Source organism: Rhamphochromis longiceps, linkage group LG6 (genome assembly GCF_057381845.1).
Source record: "Rhamphochromis longiceps isolate RC_006_pf linkage group LG6, R_longiceps_female_GT1.1, whole genome shotgun sequence".
Taxonomy (NCBI): Eukaryota; Metazoa; Chordata; class Actinopteri; order Cichliformes; family Cichlidae; genus Rhamphochromis; species Rhamphochromis longiceps.
Genome location: NC_140562.1, coordinates 45,885,120 through 45,899,723, shown reverse-complemented (window position 1 = coordinate 45,899,723; position 14,604 = coordinate 45,885,120). Strand labels below are relative to the sequence as shown.

The following is a 14,604-nucleotide window of genomic DNA, read 5'->3' as shown; positions in this document are numbered from 1 at the left end:
GGGAACACAGGACGGGTCTTTGTTACCTGTCGGGGTGGAGGGCGGAGTCTTTGCAGCAGGTACAGCCGCCTGCATCCATGCAGGTAAAACTCTTCTCCTGGTCACAGACGGAGCGGCGCCTCGCTGATCGTCTTTCACCGATCCTGCCGAGTCTCCCTGAAAGAAACGCAACGAGACGACTTCACTGATTGGCTGCTCGCTTTCACACTGCCATCCACTGAGCCACTGACACGCCCACTGTGGGATCAAACACGTGAAGCCGCCTGCTGTGGCGCCCCCTGGTGAACGAGGGAGGAGCTGCTGTCAACCAAAGTTTCCTTTATTCTTACAGTAAGTCCTGTTCTGATGATGATTATTTCTGTCAGTGTTTGTTTGTCTCATAACTTTGTTTGTTAAAAAACAAACTGTTCTAAAGTTTCATGTTTCTGTCACATCACATTAACCCTGCACTCTGAAAGCGCCTCCTTGATTAAATATTCACACTTGCTGACGTCACTCTTAGGCCCCGCCCCCTGAGGAGTCCTTCTCCAGCAGCTTCTCGTCTCTGAAAAGTTCAGCCTACCTTGAACGGTCTCTCGGCCTCCTCGTCTTCCTGCGGAGCTGCTGACGGCGGCGGCTCCTCCTGGTTCAGTCTGGCAGCTGGACGTAGATCCACAGCTGGATCAGGAGGAACAGGAAGTGTCTCTTCTTCTTCTTCTAACATCTGGCTGTTCCTGTGGGGAGCGACACTGATGCAGATAAATGTGAACTTCTGTGAGCTGGAAGCATTAACTTTGATGTCAGCTTCAAAGAGCGCGACAAAATCGGAAACCTACGCTGCGCCTAATGTTCTGACCGAGCGTTTAACCCCGCATGGCGCGGCCCGCACAGATAAAAGAGCTCCCGTTACCTGAGAGCAGCCTCCACCTTCATTACTCAGCGAGACGGTTCGAGTCTTTGTCTCGACCGACATCAGGACAGAAAGGAGCGTTTTTCAGACGTCAGAAGTACCTGGGCGTGCGCTCGTCTCCGCCCACTGACACCACCTCGTAGATGAACCGACCCGGCAGCAGAGAGAAGAAGTCTCCGTGATGAAGGACGTGCCAGGAACCTTTCTGCAGAGGTCGAGGGTCATCGGTGGGGGTCGACTGAATGAAGCACGGGTTCAGGTGTGTCTGAGGACCGAAACAGCAGGAGGTTAAACCGAAACTCAAACAGCAACAACAACAACAATAATAATAATAATAATAATAATAATGGAATTAAAAACAAAATCTTCCAAAGCAACAGGGACCAAGGCTGAATTTAAAGCAAAGGGAGATTTCTATGATATGAAACAACCACACTTCTACATTTACTATAATGTTGAATAATAAAATGATTATGTAATAAAGCTAATGTAATAAGAAATCTAAACCTAAACCTGTGGCCTGCCTCACATTCAGGAACAGGAGGAAGGACGAACGTACGGCTTTGAGGCGCAGCTCTCCGCTCAGGTTGTCCAGCAGCCCGTGGTGTCTGGAGACTCGCTTATCACTGATCTGAGACGGGAAACAAGGCAGCGTTTACAGACGTCTCCAGCTGCTCCTTTTACAGTATTACTCTGAATAAATCAAACAGACTCAAGCTCAGCCGTGATGAATGAAGGGAAGCAAACCAGGTCTCAGAACAACGACAGAAAAACAAGAGAGGGAAAAGCTGCATCAAAGCCACGCCCACATGACGGATCATTTCCCACTGTGATGATGCTGAGCTGCTCTAACAGAGTCCACGAACACACACGCTGCTGTCTCTGACGGGTCAGATCAAACATGTTTAGAACTTTTTCTTCTGTGGACTTTAGTTTCATTTATTTCATGTTTTTTAAGTTGTGTTTTTTTAAACAGGAACAGGTCAAATTATACAGACATGATGGGTGGCTCAAGACTTTTGCACAGTGGCCCGTTGTAGCCTTATAAAGCAGGGGTGGGGTTTAGATCTCACCCTGGGTGAACACACCTGGATCAGATGATTAGTTCATCACCAGGCCTCTGGAGAACTGGAGGCCATTTAAATGAATGGATGAAGGACACCTCTGGACCTCGAGGTGTTGCATTCCCCTCCCCTGTTTTAAAGGATACACCTGAGCAGCATCTGGCAGGAGGACGGAGGAGGGTCAAAGTTCAAGGTGCTAGCTTATGAAGCCCCGCCCTCTCTACGTCGGCAGATCAGTGATCCACCTGATCATGTCTGGTCACTTTGTTATTGATTAGTTATGAGGTTTAAATCATGTTTTTAAGTGAAGCTAAGCTTCCCTGGATGTATCACGTGATTAAAGATCACGTGCTGCTGTAACGAGCAGAAGTCTGTAAATGATCCGCGGTCATGTTTTCAGACTGAAGAGGAGAGGAGGACTCACTCCCAGTAACGGGCCCCGGCCCAACACCGTCTCTCCGGGTGGCAGGTGGACCGGATCCCCGCCGTCCACCGGGACCAGGTCGAAGCCAGACATCGGCTCAGCGGAGCGGACGGAGGCAGCTGCACCCCGCTGGAGGAACGTGGAGGAAAACAGAGCAGCGCCACGCTTCGACAGTTCAAAAGGTTTCAGGTTAAAAGCAGCTTCTCGGACTGTGGAGGGGAACCAGACCGAGCAGCAGCACCGACACAACTTCAGCTCAGCAACACCGTTCAAAACTTCCGGGTCGGAGCGGAGCGTGCGCACTGGGTCTCTGACGTCACTCACCGAACTCCGCCCAGAATCTCTCTGATCTTTTATTAATCTCCATTAAAAATAAACCTAACCTTGCCTGTGCTAACCACCCCGTGTATGCAGATGAAATTAATCTGTAAAAACAAAACATTTATCTCTTCTGCCGAAATGCTTTTAATATGACAGCGTTGTTGCACGTGAGTTATCGATGAAAAATACAAACAAACGTAAAAAAAGTTCCACATTTTCCATATATTTGAAGAATCGGCAGATTAATGAATGGGATGTGGTAGGGACTGCTTAAGAACTGCAGCGTGAGAAATGCTTTACAGTTTAATTTTATAATTAGAAAATTAAGAAAATCATATTTTCAACGGTTTTCAAATTTAAATTAACGGACGTTTATGCCTTGCACGCATGCGCCAAAAATCAAAATATGATGACGTAGCGTACGTTTGTAAACATCCGTTAGGACATTTAAACCGTGTGAGCTGTCTGTCAGAGACCTCGCGGACGGTAAGACACCGGTTTTCTCTCGCGCGCCGCCGCCTTCTTATCACACACACCGGGACACGTGCACGGTAAAAGTCGGTGTTCGGTCTGAAAGCGGAAGCGGCCGGTGGAGTTTTTCATGAACTGTTAGCTGTTAGCTGTTAGCAGGGGCGGAGGCGAGTGGTCGGGGTGAAGCATTAAAATCAGCTTTTGTTACCGAAAATCAGAGCGTCGGCCAAAAGAGCCACGCAGGACGGAAACAACGGGGATATTTATCACGTCTGTCTTTGAAGACAGACACGGGAAGCAGTTTGTGCTTGGGTGACGTCTCCAGGCTGGGTCCGTGGGGACCCCACTGTTCGTGTTTCTCTTTCGGTTTGACGTGGGAGCCCTTCACCTTCTCTGCGCGGAATCTTTCTGGTTCGTCTCACAGTCCTTTGTGTCCTGGTTTCCAAACTTTTCGCTTTTTTTCTGCTTATTTTGTGTGAAGTCTTCATTATTTGGCAGCTGGATCTTCTCGTCGCTACTCTCTCGGAGGTCTTTTTCTTTCTTTTCTCGCTCATTTCAGTCATTTTGTCTCTTTTTCAGCTCACAGGCTCATCTTGAACCTTTCTGTCTTTGTGATGTCATAAAAAACAAACCTGCATTTTATTTCGCTTTTCCTGCGTCTGTGCTTTGCAACATGTTTGATGAAGAATCTCAGGCTTCACTGTGATTTGTCTTCATCCTTCACTCGACCTCCACAGTGTGAGTTAAAAGTCTGAGGTCTTTAATCTGTGACTCATTTCTCCATCGCTGTCGGCTCTTTCCTCAGGCTCTTCCACTCAGTCCGACTCTATTATGCAGCATGTGTGTGGGAGGACTCCACCAGTGTTTTTTCTCTGTGAAGGAGGCCCCGCCCTGACGGCAGCCGAAGGCACAGCCCCACCTCGCAACTTTGCCGAGATGCTGCCGACAGAAATGAGCGTGAGGATCTTTGGCGAGCTGGACGCGGCGAGCCTGTGCAGCGCGGCGAGGACCTGCAGGCTGTGGCATCAGATCATCGAGCAGAGCGAGCAGCTGTGGAGGAAGCAGTGCCTGATGGTCCGAGCCATCTGCCAGAGGGAGGTCGACAGCGACCGGAGACACGGCCTCTCCTGGAAGGTTCCTAACATATTATGTCTTAGAAAACATCTCAGATTCTTCTGAAACTTTTCCAGGTTAATGATCTGCTTCAAACAGGAACTACGCTCATTTCAGGTCCTGCAGTCATTAGTCAAAAAGGGATGAAGGTCAGAGGTTTTAAACATTTTTCCATCGATGTTTTTCTGAGGGATCTGATGCTGATGAAGGTCACGTGACCTGTGTCAGCAGGTTTGCAGGTCAGAGCTGAGATTTGATCTCCAGGTCTTCGTATCAGACGAGTTGATTTATGCACATTAAATCCTGAATATTCCAAAAAGCATCACAAACTTGGGATGCAGGTTTCACAGAAACGTTCTATGAAGTTAGGTTTGGTCCACGGTGTCACACCTGTGGAACGTCACGCTGAAGACATGTTGTTTTCTTTTCATATTCAAGCTTTAAGTCCCTCAAAATATATTGTTGGAAAATGTCTAAGAACACTTCGCCCTTTGTTTGAGCTGAAATTTTGAATAATTTCCCCAAAGGATCCCTGGCCTGGAATAGTGACAGTCAGCTGGGAATTATTTTGCTGGGATGAAGCAGCTCTGAGAGCCATCAGCTTTCGTCTGATTGGGCTTCTGCTGGAAGGCTGCTGAGGGGCAGAACCTGTGGCTGAAGTGTTGGATATACTCATAACATTATAACTGTTAGTTCTGCCTGTGAAACAGAGCGGAGTGAAGACTTGTCCACATGTCAGACGCTGCAGCCATTTCTTTTAATGTCATTATTAAAAACTGCTTTTAGTCCAGCTTATGAAAGCAGCGTCACCCAGAAACAGCAGAACTGCTTTCTGACCGTTTCCTGTTTCCTGTCCTCAGCTGATCCTGGTGAGGAACTACATCCGCAGCCTTGTGAAGAAAGACTGGCTGATTGGACGGTTCAGCCACGTGAGGTCGGCGGACGAGCTGAGCGGCAGGAAGCTGACGCCGCTGGACGCGGAGACCTGGGGCGAGATCCTGCAGGCCGAGCTGGATCGATGACGGTGTTCCAGTTTTATCAAAGCACCTCGAGCACTTCGGTTTTTTAACTCTAATATATTCCCTCTGCAGTTTGTGTTTCACAGGAAACGCAAACTTTTGTACATACTTTTAAAATTTTTATAGAAAAAAATCACAGAGAAGCAAAGTGAATTTTTTATTTTTAAATTTGAGCCTTTTTGTTTTGGGTTCGTGTAAATATGACGATGATTCAATAAACCATCTTTGTGAGGTTCTGCTGACTCGGTTCTTTTTAATGACACATCACAGCTTCTCCCCTCAAGCAAACACGCAGCACAGACTCACAAAGACATCAGTGTGACAGTCTGTGATTTCAAAGCAGCAGAGATATAAAAGCATAAAGTCACACCTGCAGCTTACAGACACGCGGGACCTCAAGTTTACTTAAATCAGCTGTTTTTATCTGTTTTTAACGTTTTTGCTCAAAGGTAACAAAGATGTTGCTTTGGCAACGAGGGGACAGCGTTTTACCGGCAGCGGTGTGAACATATTTTCATCTCCCGGTCATTTCCTGCCTGTGACGTCATGTTGCGCGTGCACAGGTGTTGTGTTTTTCTGTCTAACCTGTTTTATGTCACATTCAGTTTCACAAGCTCTTCGTTAAACTTGTTCTTTTGTTTTTAACCTTTTACAAATTTCCCGACTGTCAGATAAACTTATTTTTTTTAATAACAGCCCACCGGTGACATTTATTGACCCCCCCCCCCCCCCCCCCCACACACACACACACACATACATTTGCCTTGGTATTTGCAGCTGCAGTCTTTTATTTTGAAAGCAGCTGTCACCGGAAGCCGTGTGAGCGTGCAGCTTGATTCTGGTCCTTCCTCAGCATCTCTCTCACGCGTCCGCCTCCCCCTCCCTGAGCTCGGCGCCATGGACGACGTCCCCCCGATCATCAACATCTCCATCGCGCTGCGGATCCAGCCCAACGACGGCCCGGTCTTCTTCAAGGTGGACGGGACCCGGTTCGGCCAGAGCCGGACCATCAAGCTCCTCACGGGCTCCAAGTACAAGATCGAGGTGGTGCTGAAGCCTGGAAACGTCGAGGCCACGTAAGCATCTCGGTAACCTGTGTGCGGCACGCCAGCGCGCATGTGCGAGAAATGATAAAGAACGTCTGCAAGAGGTGATGATGAGGATGAGGAGGTGATGATGAGGAGCAGGCTGCTGCTCCTCCTGCAGGCCGGAGCATCCGACACCTGCCTGAATAAATCATGCGGGGATCACGTGTCGTTCCCGGTCAGGGCGGAGGTTTGCGGTTACCGGGGACAAATAAAGGAAGTGACGTGTTCATTATGGAATAACGGGGGTAAAATGTGCTTATTGCAGGAGCAGAAATACCATCAGAGAATACTCCATTACATGTAAAAACACTGAAGTACTATCAGTTAAATAAAGGTGCATATTGATATGTGGCAGTGATTTGTGGGCCCTGCAGGAGCCATCGTTGTAACTGTGAGAGTAAAGATCCGCCCACAGCGAGGGGGCGGACCTCCTGTCACAGCAGCAGTGAGTCCCACACTGACGTTACACTCTGCTTCAGGTGTTCAGCATCAGTTACCATGGTGACGGTAGCAGGTTAACAGGCTTCGTGGGTAAACGAGAGACATGAAAGGAAAACTCCAAACTGACACAAACAGGGAGGACACACAGGTGGAGGCCGACAGGAAGTACACACACCCGAGTACGCTGCACTTTTCAGGTCGCAGGTATCGTACAGGAGAGGAGTGTGAAAGGGAAACAAGCTGGTCAGGACAGCCGTTATCATCAGCATAAAGAACAGCAAATCCAAATGTGCAGTTCAACATGCGCTGTGTTTACGCTGTGAGCTGCAGGGATGCGAACTATTCCAATGTGCTTACAGTAAAATCACGTCTGCGATTCTGAGGTAACCTGACTCCTTTTCTCCTTATGCTGTGTGACTATAATTACATTTTAATTACAAATTAAATCCACCGAACCGTTTATGAAGCGTTTCGCAGCATTTACACATCTGGATGATTTTAATGACTTTTAGATGTGAGTGGCTGTTTCCTGTTTCCTTCATACTGTGGGAGTCGCTCTCACGTCACACGCTCGGCTCGCTGCTGGACATCAAACGGTCTTTAACAGTGTTTGAGACAAAATGTCAAAAATGATAAAAATGTGCAATATTTTTATTTTCGTGCATAACCCTTCGGCCTCTTCTTCCTCACAGCAACATGAACATCGGAGGCGTCGTCTTCCCGCTGGAGCAGCAGTCCAGGGACGACGAGTCGGTGGTTTACCACGGCCAGTACGACACCGAGGGCGTCCCGCACACCAAGAGTGGCGACCGGCAGCCCGTCCAAGTCAGCATAGAGGTGAGATGTCTCAGAGCAGCGGCTCGCTCTGATAGCGTGGAGCTGGCCTGCAGTCAGCCAGCGCTGTGTGGGGCTGCACGCTTAGAATTAGCAGGCATGCTGTTTATGATAGCCTGAACAGCCTGCTCTATGCTAGCCACAATCTCCTTAAAACATGGTGGAGGGACAGGATGATCTGGAGAACCAGAGGGCCTCAGGTGGCCAACAACATCCTCTAAACAAGAAAGAGTGACAGCAGAGCAAGACTGAGACCGAGGGGTCAGACTCAGAGACGAGAGCCTGTGTAGTTGCAACCTTTCCAATAAAAACACATAAAAGCATTGGACAGTTTAGGAGACGCCTCCAAACACACACTTTGTGCAGCATTTCAAAGTAAATCAGTGGTGTTAAACAGCCTGAGCAGCTTATTCACCTCGTGTTTTTCTACGCAGGAACCTGAGCAAACAGAGAGGACGTGTTCAGAAACATTTGCATCTAAATTCCTGACCTGTTTATACTTCTCGAGAGAAAAAATATAATCTAAGGTGGTATTATCACCGTGTGACAGCTGCACAGATTTATAGATCTACAATCAGACGCGTTTGTGCAGTTTCCTGTCAGCAGATGGCTGCGCACGCCGTCTGGATTCATGAGTTTGGCCTCTTTAGAAACACCAAAAACCTGTTTTAAAAGCCTGACGCCGAATTTGAGCTCGAGCCCTCTGCTTTGTGTCTCGGTGCAGTTTATCAAGGCGGGGACGTTTGAGACGGTGTGGCAGGCCAAATACTACAACTACTACAAGAGGGAGCACTGCCAGTTCGGCAACAAGTTCAGCAGCATCGAGTACGAGTGCAAGCCCAACGAGACGCGGACCCTGATGTGGATCAACAAGGAGGCGTTCAACTGACTCCGCCCACTGAACCCCGCGCAGAGGACGCCGGTCTTGCCGGGACTACCTTTGAACATCAGCATCGCAGTGAGAGACGGCACCTCCTGAAGGCGGGCGTTGGGTTGGCGGGGTCTGCTCTTTGTGCTCTTTCATGACCTCTGAGGGAGTAACGAGCTGTTTCGCACGCTGGTCTCTGTGAGGGCGGGGTTTCAGCAGTCAGAGGGATAACTTAGCTTCTCAGCTGGTTTCCTGTGGAAAGTTAAAGGAACAGTCGGACAGTTTGAGATCCGAGCTCATTAGGAAGCTTCGGAGACGAAGGCTGACGCACGCTTCAGGTCTGTGTGTCCAGCTTGCGTTCGAAGCAGGAACTTTCTCCAGGCCTCAGACGCTCGTTAGTTTGGGTAGTTTGCAGCTACGGTCACAATAATCTTCTGAAGCTTTGGGTTCAGCAGACGGGCGCTGCTTTTAGATCAGGCTCCATCACAGGTGTTCTTGCTGATACTCTACGCTTAAATAAAACACCTTGAGAGGAGCAAAGTTGTTAGCCGGTGCTACATAAATGACATTCACTTCCTGTACTCGATGCACAGACTTGAAAGTCGTCTCCATCTCCTCAGACTCTGGAAGAAATCTGACTGTTCCTTTAACACTGAAACCCCCTCAGACTGAAGACCAGCGTGGGAAACACCTGAAGTGTTTTATCTTATTTATTACCTGTGTGAACGTCTGAGTGAGCAGAGGCGGCGGATGAGAGGATGGGCGTCACTTTTCTCGTGCTTTGTGTTATTTAAAGGAGAAATCTGTACACTGCAGTTTTTGGTTCGCTTACTTTCCAGCTGCAGAAATGAGTTTCACTGGTCTGAGTGTTGATCCTTCACAATAAAAGCTGGAGGGATACTTTGTGGGACTTCCATGTTCAAACTGGTGCAGCATCCGAGGGACTATTTTCAGCAGCGGAGTAATCCTTTGAGCCTTGAAACGCCTCTGTCTCCCTGCTGAAAGGAGGCGACCTCCTCTCTTCACGTCACTTCTCGTGTTTGCTGCTGATTATGTTTCTCATGTCTCTTAAATGCATGGCTGGAAACTTTTTGCCAAATATGATCTGTTTGTTTGTTCCTTTGTTAAGATGTCTCGATGCCTGAAACTTTTGTTATGTCTTGAACTGAGGAGTAAAAAGTGTTACTGTGAATAAACTGCTATACAGAACCACTGGGACTCTGCTGCTTGACTGCAATAATAAAATTTATATATCTATATATATATATTTATATATTAATATCCAAAGTGCATGCGCTGGACTGAAGCGATGTCAGTTGAAGGCCTGTAAAAAAGCCCTTCTAAGGCTAGAACATCTCACTATTCATCACTGATCGAAGAAAATCCATCGGACAAACTCAGCTTTATTTATATAACACATACAAAAGCAATTCAGCGTGCTTCACAAAGACAGAACAATCCCAAATATATAGAAAAGGAAAACATTAAAATCAAGAATGCAATCATTTAAAAGTTTAAGTTAAAATTTAACATAAAAGCTACAAAAAGACAAAGATTTCAGCCCTGATTTTAAAAGCTAATAGATTCCACACACTGCAGGTTTGAGGGAAGCATAAACACTAAATGCTGTCTCACCTTGTTTGGTCCGAGCTCCTGGAATATTAAGTAAGCCTGTTCCCGAGGAACTAAGAGGCTTCGAAGCCTCATAGCCCTCAAGTAAGTTAGCAACGTGTTGAGGCCCAAGACTGTTTAGTGATCATGACCCATTAACAGTATTTCCAAATCAGTTCTTTTACATACAGGAAGCCAGTGCAACCATTTCAAAGCTTTTGTAATATGATTGTCATGATGGCGTGTGTGAGGGAGGCAGCAATAGGATCCAAAATGGAGGACTCCCTGGCAGGTCTCCATGAAACTCAAGACACAGCTTTACTGCTGGATTTACAGAATACATTAATTAAAGTAGGAAGATACAGCCGGAGGAATGAGAGAAACATTAAAACAACCCTGGCAAGGGGCAACGAGAATTTGAATTCATCTCTCCTGCCAGGCCCCCGTTATTGGTCTTAGGTGCCTGCCAGGCTTGTCCTAATTGGTTAGCGCTAGAGTCCGTTAAATGCATAAACTCTAACAGGTGAGATTATTTAGTGTCTAGGTTGGGGTGTCTCCCAGGAACAAGTCAAACAGGCGTGTCACGATAAAAACAAGCATGCAAAAACCAAAAGAACAAAAACACAGCAACTCATGCAAAACAAGACAAACTCCGAAAAGCCACCCTTCCCCGGATGACATAATGCTTCATAATCCCAGCTAAAGCAGGCATCTCGACATTAAACAAAAGCGGTGCAAGAACAGAACCCTGAGGAACCCCAGGTGTAACCTTTATGCGTTCAAAATGATAGTTAATGAATGACACAAAATAACCTTGATCTGTCAAATCAAATTTAAACCAATTAAACAGTGTTCTCAATGTTCTCCAACCTATAAGGCAATATATGATGATCAGTTATAGCAGCCGATAATGTCTTATTTCATAGTCTAATCTTCACATGCTTTATCCAAAGTACACTCCCTGTTGATTCCCCCACTAATTATGTTCACAGTATCTATTATTGTAGGGTCTACCTTACAATATAAAGCGCATTGAGGTGACCGTTGTTGTGATTTGGCTCCATATAAATAACATTGAATTGAACTGAATTATTTACTGTGTCTTTATGAATTTGCTAGCTTAGCTTAGCTCGTAGCCGACTCGCTAGCAGCATGGCCTCTTCACCTGTCCTGCCTACACTTTCCTGCTCATTGTGTCAGATGGTTAGTTACTCCTCGCCATGTTTTAGCAGTAATGATACTTGTAATAAATGTAGCCTATTTTCAGCTCTAAAGGCCAGGATCCCTGAATTGTAGACTTGATAAGCACGTAGCTAATCAGGCCCCTGTAGCCGAAGGTAGCGTGGGCCCCGCTAGCTGTCCCCCGGCAGATTGTCCCGAGCAGCCAGGAAAACAGGTCGGCTGGGTGACAGTGAGGAGGAAGCATAGTCCTAAACAGAAGCCCCAGGTACACCACCAACCCGTTCATGTGTCTAACCGTTTTTCCCCACTCGGCGACACACCCGCCGGGGGTCAAACTCTGGTAATTGGCGATTCTGTTCTCAGACATGTGAAGCTAGACACACTGGCAACCATAGTCAATTGTCTTCCAGGGGCCAGAGCAGGCGACATTGAAGGAAATTTAAAACTGCTGGCTAAGGGGAAACGTAAATTCAGTAAGATCATAATTCACGTCGGCAGTAATGACACCCGGTTACGCCAATCGGAGGTCACTAAAATCAATATTGAATCGGTGTGTAACTTTGCCAAAACAATGTCGGACTCTGTAGTTTTCTCTGGTCCCCTCCCCAATCAGACCAGGAGCGACATGTTTAGCTGCATGTTCTCCTTAAATTGCTGGCTGTCTGAGTGGTGTCCCAGAAACGATGTGGGCTTCATAGATAATTGGCAAACCTTCTGGAGGAAACCTGGTCTTGTTAGGAGAGACGGCATCCATCCCACTTTGGATGGAGCAGCTCTCATTTCTAGAAACATGGACAAATTTATTAAACCCCCCAAAATATGACTATCCAGAGTTGGGACCAGGAAGCAGAGCTGCAGTCTTACACGCCTCTCTGCAGCTTCTCTCCTCCTGCTACCCCCCAAAAACCCATCTCCATAGAGACTGTGTCAGCTCCCAAACAGACAAAAATCAAACTAAAAACCAGCAACAAACAACTTAAACATAAACAATTACAAAGAAAGAACAATACAGTATCCACATCTGAACCAAAGAGTAAAACAGTGAAATGTGGATTATTAAATATCAGGTCTCTCTCCTCCAAGTCTCTGTTAGTACATGACTTAATAATTGATCAACAAATTGATTTACTCTGCCTTACAGAAACCTGGTTGCAGCAGGATGATTATGTTAGTTTAAATGGAGGTGCAGGGGATTATCTTCTTCAGTACCTGAATGCTACTCCAGCAGAGGTCAATTATCTTGTTAATAATTTCACTTAACTGCGTACAAATCTGTTCCTCTGAAAAAGAAATGTTCAAATCAGAAGTACCTGACTCCGTGGTATAATTCTCAAACTCGTAGCCTAAAGCAGATGACTCGTAAGCTGGAGAGGAAATGGCGTGTCACAAATTTAGAGGATCATCATTTAGCCTGGAGAAATAGTTTGTTACTTTTAAAGCCAGAACATCTTACTATTCATCACTGATTGAAGAAAATAAGAACAACCCCAGGTTTCTCTTCAGCTCTGTAGCCAGGCTGACAAAAAGTCAGAGCTCTGTTGAGCCAACCAGACGCTTTTCTTTCCAAGCTCCTTAGACTACGATGACCTGGATGACTGAGAACCTTCACAATCATTAGAGAAAAATATTACTCATAATCATCTCACAGATGTATCTACAGCTACTTTCAGTACCTTTGATGTTCATTTAGACGCTTTCTCTCCAATTGATCTTTCTGAGTTAACTTCAATAATTACTTCCTCCAAACCATCAATGTGTCTTTTAGACCCCATTCCTACAAAACTGCTCAAAGAAGTCCTGCCATTAATTAATTCTTCGATCTTAAATATGATCAACCTATCTCTAATAATCAGCTATGTACCACAGGCCTTCAAGCTGGCAGTAGTGCAGTATGCAGATGACACCCAGCTCTATCTGTCCATGAAGCCAGATAACACACACCAATGAGTTAAACTGCAGGAATGTCTTAAAGACATAAAGACCTGGATGGCCGCTAACTTTCTGCTTCTTAATTCAGATCAAACTGAGGTTATTGTACTCGGCCCTGAAAAGCTTAGAAATATGGTATCTAAGCAGATTCTTACTCTGGATGGCATTACCTTGGCCTCCAGTAACACTGTGAGGAACCTTGGAGTCATTTTTAACAGTATATTTCCAGTTAATACAAAATGCTGCAGCAAGAGTACTGACAGGGACTAAAAAGAGAGAACAGATTTCTCCTATATTGGACACGGCCTTCGCAGTCTACGTGGGCCGAGTCCTTTAAAGGCCAAGAAGGCCAGAACTGCGAGGCTGTGAAATGGGAGGGTCTACCCTTCAGATTTGTGTCACCAAGTGTGTTCATGGAGTTTAATAAACTCAGCCATCTGCTCTTTGCTATTTAAAATATAATAGGACATGCTTCTGTTTATTCAGTTTTCTGTTTGACGTTTATTCAGTGTTTATTCCCTCCGCGAATCGCTACCTTATCGTGGTGGTGGGGTTTGTGTGTCCCAGGGATCCCAGGGGCTATGTTGTCCGGGGTTTCTGCCCCTGGTAGGGTCTCCCATGGCAAATTGGTCCTAGGAGAGGAACAGACAAAGAGCGATTCAGAAGACCCTTATATGAAAACGAGGGAACAGTTCACCCTGCCTGGGATAGGGTTACTGGGGCCCCACCATGGAGCCAAGCCCTGGTTGGGTGCCTGAGGGTGAGCGTCTGGTGGCCAGGCCTTAGTCCATGGGGCCCACTAGGCACAGCCCGAAAAGGGGACATCGACCCATCCTCCTGCAGGCCCACCACCCACAGGAGGTGCCGTAGGGGTCCGATGCATCATGTGCCGGGCAGCAACATGGAATGTCACCTCTCTGTTAGGGAAGGAACCTGAGTTAGTGTGTGAGGTTGAGAGGTACTGGCTAGATATATTCGGGCTCGCCTCAACGCATGGCGTTGGAACCAGTCTCCCAGAGAGCGGCTGGACTCTGTCTTAGTCTGGATTTGCCCCCGGTGAGAGGTGGCGGGCTGGGGTGGGTATTCTAGTATCTCCTCGCGTTGCTGCCTGTACATTGGGGGTCCAGTGCCTCGGATAAGCGGAAGAAAATGCATGGATAAAAAACTATAACTTTAATCTCAGCCAAGCCCTTTTGACTCAGGAACAAATAAAACATGGTATTGAAAAAAGCCAAACAATAATATATATATCATGTTTAACCTGAGTAGCGAAAGACCGCATGGGTCTGAAAACGATGTGCTGGGAATCTGCTGTTCTCACTGGCTCTAGTGAGCCTCGACCTCCCGGTC

At 46.7% G+C, this 14,604-nt stretch overlaps 3 protein-coding genes and 1 pseudogene across 4 annotated transcripts in view; 3 read left to right on the top strand and 1 right to left on the bottom strand.

The window, feature by feature from the left end:
• The window catches only part of aplf (aprataxin and PNKP like factor), an 8,132-nt gene extending 5,481 nt beyond the window's left edge, over nt 1-2,651 (bottom strand). The window contains exons 1-5 of the mRNA XM_085408212.1: nt 2,378-2,651; nt 1,449-1,520; nt 991-1,154; nt 563-713; nt 27-156 (exon numbers count right to left, since the gene is read on the bottom strand). Of these exons, the coding sequence (XP_085264338.1) occupies nt 27-156; nt 563-713; nt 991-1,154; nt 1,449-1,520; nt 2,378-2,470 (610 nt within the window). The 5' untranslated portion in view covers nt 2,471-2,651. The remainder of the gene's footprint in view (nt 1-26; nt 157-562; nt 714-990; nt 1,155-1,448; nt 1,521-2,377) is intronic.
• A 175-nt stretch (nt 2,652-2,826) lies between these two features.
• fbxo48 (F-box protein 48) lies at nt 2,827-5,956 on the top strand. 2 transcript variants are annotated; one of them, XM_085408246.1, is made up of 3 exons: nt 2,827-3,184; nt 3,975-4,303; nt 5,143-5,956. In XM_085408246.1, the coding sequence occupies exons 2-3, from the start codon at nt 4,001-4,003 to the stop codon at nt 5,302-5,304; spliced, it is 465 nt and encodes a 154-aa protein (XP_085264372.1). In that variant the 5' UTR covers nt 2,827-3,184; nt 3,975-4,000; the 3' UTR covers nt 5,305-5,956. The 2 variants fall into 2 exon arrangements, with proteins under 2 accessions (XP_085264372.1, XP_085264373.1); XM_085408247.1 differs by having other exon boundaries at nt 2,827-3,580.
• A 158-nt stretch (nt 5,957-6,114) lies between these two features.
• Nucleotides 6,115-9,741, top strand: cnrip1a (cannabinoid receptor interacting protein 1a). The gene is made up of 3 exons (XM_085408244.1): nt 6,115-6,377; nt 7,523-7,667; nt 8,389-9,741. Exons 1-3 carry the CDS (start codon nt 6,199-6,201, stop codon nt 8,551-8,553), a joined length of 489 nt encoding a protein of 162 aa, XP_085264370.1. The 5' UTR covers nt 6,115-6,198; the 3' UTR covers nt 8,554-9,741.
• A 1,554-nt stretch (nt 9,742-11,295) lies between these two features.
• On the top strand, nt 11,296-12,148 carry LOC146668916 (uncharacterized; annotated as a pseudogene).
• The last annotated feature ends 2,456 nt before the right edge of the window (nt 12,149-14,604 follow it).